Here is a 10,057-nt window from a genome sequence, read left to right as displayed (position 1 = left end):
TCCTAAAATTTTGGTGTGGAGAGAGTTTTTTGTGGGGGGGGGGGGGGGGGTAGGGCATGACTCCAGGAGTCTTAAACTGTTCAGGTATAATTTTTTAATGAGGCGTTGATGTGTTTTTTGTTTTTTAGTTTTAAAGTGGTGCTTGAAGGTGCTGTGCTGTTGTATGCATGTGATACTTCATGTAAAATTGATAGAAATATTAAACATTTTGTCAAAATTAATACTGGGAGGAGTTCAGTGTATCCGAAAGAGCAAGAAACGTGTTTCAGTGCTTTCTTTCATGCTCCACTGAACAATATAGGCAACTGCTGTACCATATGTACATATAATATATTTGTCAGACTAACTGCTTCTCGTGTTTGACTAAAGTGTCTCCTTTCAGCCACCCACACAGAATATGCCTATGGGTCCGGGAGGGATGAGTCAGAGCGGCCCTCCCCCACCTCCGCGCTCGCACAACATGTCTTCAGATGGTATGGTAGGTGGGGGCCCTCCTGCACCACACATGCAGAACCAGATGAACGGCCAGATGCCTGGTAAGTTTTTCTCCTCTAAGACATTAACACCAGCGTTGCCTGGCAACTGAAACGACATGGGGGCTCAAGGGATACTAGATTGTTGATGACAAAACTGCTTTGAATGCCCCCGAGTACAAGCTCTCTTAGAGTTTGTTAGCTACAGAGCTACGTGACCTGTATTCAGTGTTTATCAGGCTGCCCTTGGGCTTTGATGTAGCTGACACACAGCATTCCTCTGATGAACAGAACTGGCTAAATTTAGTCTGTTTGAAACCGTGCAGTACAGCTGGCTTTGGAAGGCTTATTGGGGAAAGGTATTGGCCTGTGGCTGAGTGAACACAAATCCTTCCATAAAAAGGGAATGTGAAATCATTGTAGCTAAATAATTAGATGATAATAAAATAGATATATCTTAAAGAGAGCATTTCAAATGTGGGCAATGTTTGAAAAAAGACAAAAAAGATCGCTTTTATACAGAAAGTCAACCAGCTTCCACTAATCCTCTGTGTTCTTTATTATTGAAGATGTGTTGAATCGTAAGGGATTTGTAAAGAAATGTCCTCCAGATTATTGTTCTAGGTGTAAATTTTAAGTCAGTTTTTATGCCATTCTGTTTTGTACTAAAAATGAAAGTGCTTGGGAAATCAGAAACAAAGCAGTGAAACAAGATGATAAAATTCTACATTGTACCTACCAGCACTGGCTTTGGGGTAACTATTCCCTTTAGCAGTCAGATCAGAATGGAGCAGGCCCTGGAAAAGCTTGCATCTTTATATAGAGGCTGCTCTCCCAAATTCCCACTCATAAAGTCATACTGCCTATTTCATGTGAATTGGCTTTCAGCTTAAAATTGCATTCCCAGGATTGCTTTTGTTCAGGACCCCTTCCTATTTTTGTATGGAGGAACTCTTCGTACAGAAGCTCTTCAGGGTATTGGTTCTTCCAAGAAAGGAAACTGCTGTCAAAGGATCTTTGAAAATTTATCTCTCAGTGGTCACAAGGATAAGCTCCACAACAGCAAACACAGTCAACAGCTATGCAAAACTTAACAGGAACTAAAAAATGTAACTATTGCTGTAGTCTCTAATTTCTGTGCAAATCTTGATAAAATGGACCTGATAGTAACAGCTCTTCTGAAAAGAGATGCTGTATACCCTCCAGAGGCCCTCTGTAAGAAGTGTAATAAAAGATCTCGAGAAGTTGTTAGTTTCATCATATGTGTTGGTCATGGTCTGCATTTGGAAGTGGAAAGAGCAATATATGCTGTTCCTTAAGTAGGGCAGAGATATTCTGGTTGTGGAGTTCCCTATCCATCTAAGATCTATCAGCTCCCATGGAGAATAGCATTGCTTCTCACAAATCAGTCTCTTTGACCCTCTGGTGTAATCATATTATTGTTATTATAATGATCTTTTCCAAGGAGAAGGATTACTAAGTCACAATGTGAGCATAATGACTTCACTGCAGAGCCACGGGGGAGAAAAGTCACTCCTTAAACATACATATTTTGTAATTAGATGGAATAAGAAAAGTGCTCTTACAAAAATATGTGAAAGGTAAATAGGTTTGTTTTGGTATTCACCTAGACATATACTTAAATACAGTTTCCAGCTAAGCTTTAATTTAGCCTTTCTTCAAAGATACTCCCTTTTTTGAATGTCTGTTCTTTCCCTTCTCTCTAAGGTTGTCTCTGAGGATGTAAAGATAAACAGCTTAGGATGAGGGCATCTCTAATGTCGGAACGGCATGCTGAAGTCATTTCATAGCTAGGCCTTGGAAAAGGGCAAACAGAGTCATCTTGTTAAGTGGATAGCTGAATGATCTTTATTTTTAAGTGTTTGCTAGTTTACCTGTATGTGAGCTTTTCTGTATTTCACAGACATGTATTTGTAATAATTTCTGCAGTGTGTGCATTTGCTTTCTGTTTATAGGGCACTTACTGTAAAGTTATGTAGACACTTTGTAATAGCCAGATAGAAAACTTCAGAGGTGATCTGTCCAAAAGGAGTTAAGTCACTAATGTGCAAACTGAGAAAATCCAGGGTCGGCAACCACGAGTTGGTGTGGAGGAAGGCTCTTAAAAACACCAGCTAAGGATTTCTGGAAGGGCTTATCTTGAGCAGAGGCTTCTACACGCTTGAGTATTATGGGAGGAACAGTTGATGAGAGAGTAAAAGAACCACCTAGTGATGGTCAGGGCATGAATTTATTTAAAGTTCTGCTCTAGACCTGTGCCATTACCTAAAAGGCAAAGGATGATTCTCGTACTTAAGTTCCAGTTAATAAAGGACCTGAAGTGCTGCTGAGGACCTTAATTGCATCCCCTGATGAATGAGTGCCTGTATCCTATTACCAGGGAAGACAGTCATGAAACCTTTTTCAGCCTGTGAATGAGTGTTATCTGTACCTGTGACAGATCATTGCTTTTACCTGAAAAAATTACTGTCTGCAGAGTTACGTTGACTGAGAGTTTGTGTGATGCAAAATAAGGATGGTCTGGATTTGAAAGGAGATGATGGACTTGGTTATGCCGGTGATAAATTGTCTTCTTGATTTCTTGAGCTTGTTTTATCATACATGGAATGCTGAAAGGTAAGACTAGCTGTAGGGTTCTCTATCCTGGCACCAACAGGTGACCTTCCTGAATAACAGGTGCTTGTGTATTACCTACAAGTTCTCTCAAAATATTCTTTCCTTCCTGCAAAGGTAGTCTCAAATGCAGGTAGGCTGGTTTACAGCTCCTCAGAGCTTAGGTACTGTCCATAACTGGTTAAGAGGAAAAAGGACTTGTGTTGTAGAGTCAAGATAGTTACTTATGCCACTAAATATATCATAAGAGAGAATCTAATTAGTATAGCATTTAAAAGAGTTATTTTAATGATAGATATGCACTTTGTGTCTCATTCATTTATATTTCATTCATATTCTGTTCTTCCTATTTAATTTATTTGTACAAAAAAAATAGCAACTGTTGTGTCCTTATGTGCAGGAGAACCCCATGGAGTATTTTGGCAAACTATAAAAAAAATTATTTATAAAACATGTTCTTACTATTTTTTTCTTTGCAGGGGGGTATTTTGATACTACAGACTTAGCTTTTCCTCTGTCCTTATCTTCTTGCTGCTTACCACCTATCCACCTGATTTTGACCCTGCAACATTTCCTGTAGCAGCTTTTTCTTATGAATGCTTCCTCCTATTTTGGTGCTACCTGAGACATGAAGCATAAAGTAGCCTTTTAGAGAAGGTGTTTTATTTTTTCAACAACTTGTCTCTTGCAGTGATTTTTTTGCCTTCCCCATTTTGCTTCTTACCTGACCAGTTCTTAAAAACTCACTCCACTGTTTGCTTGGCTAGCTCTCCGTCATCTATTATTGACAATTTCTTCCTTTAAACAAAAAGGAACAAAACCACTCCTAGGCCCTGACTTTGTCACTAAAACTTAAATTAAGAAAGTAGTCTTCTTGCAGCCCTGAATTGGTTGCTTGGCACTACGGTCTGGAGCTTTTCTTCACTTTAGCTTTACTTCAAGACATTGATGATTGATCGCATGGTTAGAGTTGATACCACTTTTTCAGAAAAACTGTCTCCATGTTCTCACTGTTACAGAGGTAGGCAGTGTTGAATTGCAGAGGGGATAGTATAGGCACCTATAGTTCTGTCACGGTCATAATCCTGTTCACTGAATTGTTATTTCCTGTATTTGTGGTGGATCTGCCTTTATACAGTTCAGCAATCTCTGCTCACCTGTTTTTGCAGGAACAGTGAACTGTTTTTCACTTTCCTTAATAAAACAAGCTTATATGTTCATTTCAGTAAGGTATCTTGAAAAGTGCAAGAGGATAAACATGTTCTTAAAAGTACTCTCTTCATGTTGGCTTTTAATAGCTCTGTTCCTTTGTTATTGTTATCCTTTCCTTCTGCATCTTTTTGTTCTCAGGTCAGTTAGTATTGTGTCTGTGACCTTGTGTACTGTGAAGAGTTAGAGCTGGGCTGGCTCCAGAGGAATGACAGACGCTATCTATTAGCCTCTCCCCTGCTTTCCCAAAGACGGGAAAGAGAAAAGGAGCAAGGGAGAGAGACTGATGGATTGGAAAAGAAAAATAAAACTGATTTAATGAGAATAATAACAATAAAACAAAACATACAATACCACTACCAATCCCAACCCCCCTGATGGCAGCCGCTTCACTGTCACCGCTGATGCTGCAGGGCTGACACTGGGGAAGTCCCAGGCTGAACTTGGCAGCATACAGGAACCAGATGCAGGAGCTGGATTCTGGAACTGGATTCAGGAATGCATGGGTTGGGATCAAAGACAGAACAGACAGAATCCTCCTTGGATGCCAGACATTGGAGAAGAGAGCAAGAATATGATGTCTATGGGATGGAGCACCTTGTTGGTCAGTGCAGGGTCCCCTGTCCTGTCTGCTCACCTTGTGGGTCAGTGCAGGGTCCCCTTTCCTGTCTGCTCCTCCCCGCAGGTGCAGCCTCTCACTCACTGCACCCCTACCATGGTACACAGGATTGAGCAGTGACCTGGGTCTGCACAGGAGCAAGTACAAGCCAGAGCCTTTCTGCACCCCAGTCCCTGGCAGTAACTGCAAACATCAAGTGTTATCACTGCTAGAAGCAGACACTGTCTGCAAAAATGTGCCATTAACTTCAGATAGTGCTGTCAGTGAGAAGAGACCGAGCTGGAAAGTGAAATCACTGCACAGAATGAGTTCTGGCCTAACTTAAACCAGGTCATGTACAAATCTCTGTCCTTATTTTTGCCCTCATTCTGTCCTAGATCAGTGCAGTTATTTCTTTAGCCAAGAGGACTCAGAAGATTTTTACACCTGAAGGCAGATATGTTTATTATAATTTTTTTTTTGCATTGAGAGATATGTAAACCAAATTACTGTCTTACTACAACTCTACTGACACAGTTTCTCTTCAAAAACTTTTCTAAGTTTTCTGTATTTCTTAGGGTTTTGTAGCTTAACAAAAATGCGTGGCATGTTTGGCCACAATGGCATCTTCTTGCTGAACTCTGTATATGTCAACATTTACCTTGTTTGCAGTTGACCTACTCTGTCCCATGCTATGGTTGAGCAACTGAGGGAACAGCGGTTGTTTAGGCTGGAGAAGAGGAGGCTCTCCACAGCTACCTGAAAGGAGGGTGTAGAGAGGTGGGGGTTGGTCTGTTCTCCCATATAACAAGTGACAGGATGAGAAGATATGGCCTCTAGTTGTGCCGGGGAGATCTAGGTCTGATATCAGGAAAAACTTTACGGATAGGGTGGTGAGGCATTGGAACAGGCTGCCCAAGGAGTTGGTGGAAGTTGCCATCCCTGGAAGTGTTTAAGAGATGTGTAGATGTGGTGCTGAGGGGCATGGTTTAGGGACCCTGGCAGTGCAGGGTGAACAGTTGGACTCAGTCGTAAAGGTCTCTTCCAACCAGATGATTCTGTGATTCTGTACCTTCATAAACTCTGTGTGGTGCTTGTCATATGCATAATCCTTGCATTTCCTTTACTTTTTTCACTTGTCATATCCAGTCACACCTGTTACTGATTTTACTCCTAATACCTGCTTGCTTACTCCACCTAAAATAATGAGTAAACGGATCAGATGGTATTGTAATGTTTGTGTTTTTAAAAATACCCATTGAGAGATGGGAGATTTGGACAATTTGGAGAACAATCCAATTCCAACCTGTGTTGTCAGGAAGAGGGGAAGTAAAGGGTGAAGAGATGTAGTTGGCCTCATGGATATAGGAACAGGTTGCTCTTCCTTTGCATCTTTGCAAGCGTGAGCTGGTGGCTGTGCTTCCAGTCATCACCTCCCACCCTACTAATCTTTAAATAAAGTTGCAGAATATTGGTTATAGGTTATACTTTTAAACAATGTCCAATATACTTTCAGCCATTTTTATTCCACATGTATTTGTACCCTGTCAATGTTAATTCTGTCTGACTAGTGAAAAAAAATTAACTGTTACTTTCAGAAGAGTGTCTAGTGTGGTTTGTTTGAATAAGCAGAAGTGTTGCAGCTATGGTAACAATTACATAGCTGTGAGAGCTACTAAGCTGGCTTTTAAACTGATTTCACGCAATTCAGGTTGAAATTCAGGGGGTGTTGTGTGAGTATTCAAAAGATTAGTTTTGCATATGATATGGATATAAGGTAAGCTATATGACAGTTTATACCTTTGTTTTAGTAGCTTAAGCTAATAGAGCATAGGGATAGTAAGAGCTGAACTTTGACTGTTGCTAACTATTTTTTAAAAAAATTAACTTGGGAAATTATGAGCAAACTCTGTTTTAACTTTGTTTTGGTGTAATTGTATTTAATGACTTTTATTGAATTTTCTGATTTAGTATGACTTTATTTCCTTGGTTTATGGTATTTAATGAGGAATCTTTTTACCTGTTTTTCTTTCTGAAGGACCTAACCATATGCCTATGCAAGGACCTGGACCTAACCAGCTCAATATGACAAACAGTTCCATGAACATGCCTTCAAGTAGTCATGGGTCAATGGGCGGCTATAATCACTCAGTGCCATCCTCACAGAGCATGCCGGTGCAGAATCAGATGACTATGAGCCAGGGACAGCCGATGGGCAATTATGGTCCCAGGCCAAACATGAACATGCAACCAAACCAAGGTAAGTGAGATTCTTTTTAGTTTCTGCAAAAAAAAAACATCTTGGGTACAGATTGTTTTCTAAAGGTCTTTTCTAGAGCTTCTTCTTTCAGTGCATTTGTACCTGTGTTTGGAGGGCTCTGCATCTCCTTTATCCTATGTGTCAGTGACTTTTTGTTTGCAGGCATTGAACTGTTTTCAGGTATTGTGTGAGAATCTGTGAGTGGATCTGCTTTCATCAGTTACAAGTCTGAACTTCTGTTTGTCTTTCTCAGACTTGACACTTCAGGCTTAGTGTTGTTATTGCTTGAATTGACAAAATACATCTCTACTCGTCAGTCTCTTCGGTAAATTGAAAAATTAGTCGAGTAGCCCTCAGATTTTTATACCTAATTAATCTTTGTCCTGCTGTGTGCTGCTTTAGCGTGGAATGTCTGTTAATCTTAAAGAAGTAAAATTCAGTTCCAGCAACATATCCACTACTCCCTGCTGTTTTTAGGAGATGTCCTTGCGTATATAGTAAAATTCAAAACTAATTTTGTATCTGGGATATTTGCAGAGCGTAAACAGATGATGAATCCTGTTGGCGTCTTTGTGGAAGTGCAAGGACATTGCAGAATTAAAATACTGCATTACGGTCACAGCAGACCAAATTATTAAATTGTATATATATGTACTGCCTATTCTTATAAATGTGCTCTACAGGTCAGCAGACTGTTTTCAGCTTACCTGTTAAGTCTGTTACTACATTGGAGCTGGACATACCACCTGCTAGAAAATGTACCACAGAACTTTTTTTAAAAAAATGCTTCTGCCATGTTCACAAAAAGAACAGATATTTTTTCCCAGTTATGTATGAACGCTTATGGATGTATTACAGAAGGGTTTTGTCTCTTCTCTGCTGGTATAGGAAAACATCTTTTTTTCTAAGGCTCCCGCCCTGATCATTGTAGAAAAAAATAATCTTTCAGTGGCACAGGTTCTTCTTACTGCAGTGTGCGCTTGTTGGAGACCAAAGCTGCGCTTTTTGTAGATACCATTTGTTCCTGAGGTGTACACACAGACCAGGTCCTACCGATGAGTTTGATCACAGAAAAGTTCAAAACAGAAAAAAGACAAAGTTAATAAGAGACAAAAAATAAGTCAGGATGGAACAGTTTTCTTACCAGTAGTGAAACTGAGAAGTCTGAGACCTTCATTGTCTGCATTGTTAATGGCATTTTTCTTAATCTAACAGCAGAGGAAACAAAATACAGGCACATAGCAGAGGAAACCATCACAAGTGGGAATATTTTTGACTGTCTCGCTGAACTGGCAAGTTATCTGTATTTTCTGGGCAATACACAATGGAGTAATTTTGTAAATGTTGTAAGATGCTTTAGAAAAGTCCCATGTAGTTTAAATTTCTTAGTTGCAGAAAGTTAACAGCAAATATGTAGCAGTAGTGTGAGGAATCCATCCACTAAGTTGCTGTATGGAAAACAACTTAACTTTGTGTGATTGGCTTACAATTTGTAAGTGATTACAGTTTAGCCATTATTCCATCTCCAAGTAATGTTTTCTACTTTTCCTTATAGTATTCCCCTGCTGTATTCTCAGTACTCTGTCAAACTTGAAAATTGGTAATTAGAAATCAGGCAGAAAGATACGTAAAAGGTTTTAGTTATTACTGAAGGAGCTTTGGGGAATAAAGAATAAAGCCGTAACTAACCAAATTGTAGGTGCAAGAGCAAATTCTGTAGTTGGAACAAGAGCTGGTACCATTGCCTGCATGTAGGGCCACAGTGAGCTTTCACACTGGGTAACTTAAATTTAATTAATGCCATTACAAGTGTTTGCTTCAAGGCTTTTTTTGTTTGTTTGTTTTTGGTTTTTTATTTTGGGGTTTTTTTTGTTTGTTTTGTTTTTGGGGTTTTTTGTGTTGTTTTTTTGGGGGGGGTGGGGGGTTTTTGGGTTTTTCTGTGGAAGTTTTGCAGAAGCGAAGAACTGTTTCTGACTGGGGTAAAAAATTACATTCTTTAAAATATTTCAGTGTCTCATAAAAACAGTAAATAGAACACTTGATATGTGAATGTAGGAGCGCAGCTGTCCCTTGTTTTAGAGCAAGGCTTTGAAACTTTTCTGTTATGCCAGCAAGGTGCTATTTGCTCTCAATGAAAATATTGTCCCAAATTTTAAATATCTATGATGGAAGAAGTCTTTTAAGTCTGAAGATGTGCACATTTGTTATGTATTGGTAAGGTTTTTGACCTAAAAATACTCCCAGTCACGTCTATGTAATACATTTCCTCCATTTTCTAGTAATAGTTGATGGATTTGTATTGAGAATTGGTGACAGATTAAAGGAAATATTTTTGTATCTTCACTCTTGTGATTCCAACACAGTAGGGGAGAGTATGGCAAAGAAATCTGGGAGACCATGACAGATTTAGATAGATGGCTAAGATCCAGTCTGGATGGGTGGACGTCTTAGCCAAGCATAGATGCTGCAGGATTCGCATCTCAGGGAATAAACAGATTGTGACTTGAAGATTTCTTAACTGGTAGTCTGCGCTGCCATTCATGAAACAAGATTTCTGAGCCTTGGTATTGCTGTTTGGAGACATTGGTGAACCCTGACACATGTTTTGTTTCTTTGTCTGATACAGGGATGATCCATATTGAGCATGACAGATCCAGCTGTATCTGTCAGTTAATAACGTCTTAGCATCTCAAGTTGGCTGTTAAAAATTAGTAGGCGTTTTTGACCTTAAACTTTCCCTGCATGGATTCCTCTTCTGTAGAGGGATGAATCTGGTGGTAAGATTATGATACTGTCTGATTTCACAGGAGGGTTGTGAAAGTATATTCATTATGAAGATTGGGACATTTTAGTTACGAGTACCATAAGAAAACCCATGAGTAG

At 39.6% G+C, this 10,057-nt stretch overlaps 1 protein-coding gene across 1 annotated transcript in view; it reads left to right on the top strand.

The window, feature by feature from the left end:
• The window catches only part of LOC104498986 (protein SSXT-like), a gene marked incomplete at both ends in the record, with an annotated part of 10,305 nt that extends 3,131 nt beyond the window's left edge, over positions 1 to 7,174 (top strand). Inside the window, 2 exons of the mRNA XM_010142433.1 lie at positions 383 to 536; positions 6,953 to 7,174. Of these exons, the coding sequence (XP_010140735.1) occupies positions 383 to 536; positions 6,953 to 7,174 (376 nt within the window). The remainder of the gene's footprint in view (positions 1 to 382; positions 537 to 6,952) is intronic.
• Positions 7,175 to 10,057: the final 2,883 nt, after the last annotated feature.

Source organism: Buceros rhinoceros, unplaced genomic scaffold, assembly GCF_000710305.1.
Source record: "Buceros rhinoceros silvestris isolate BGI_N320 unplaced genomic scaffold, ASM71030v1 scaffold18788, whole genome shotgun sequence".
Taxonomy (NCBI): Eukaryota; Metazoa; Chordata; class Aves; order Bucerotiformes; family Bucerotidae; genus Buceros; species Buceros rhinoceros.
Note: the sequence above shows the minus strand (reverse complement) of the source record. Positions and strands in the feature narration are given on the sequence as shown.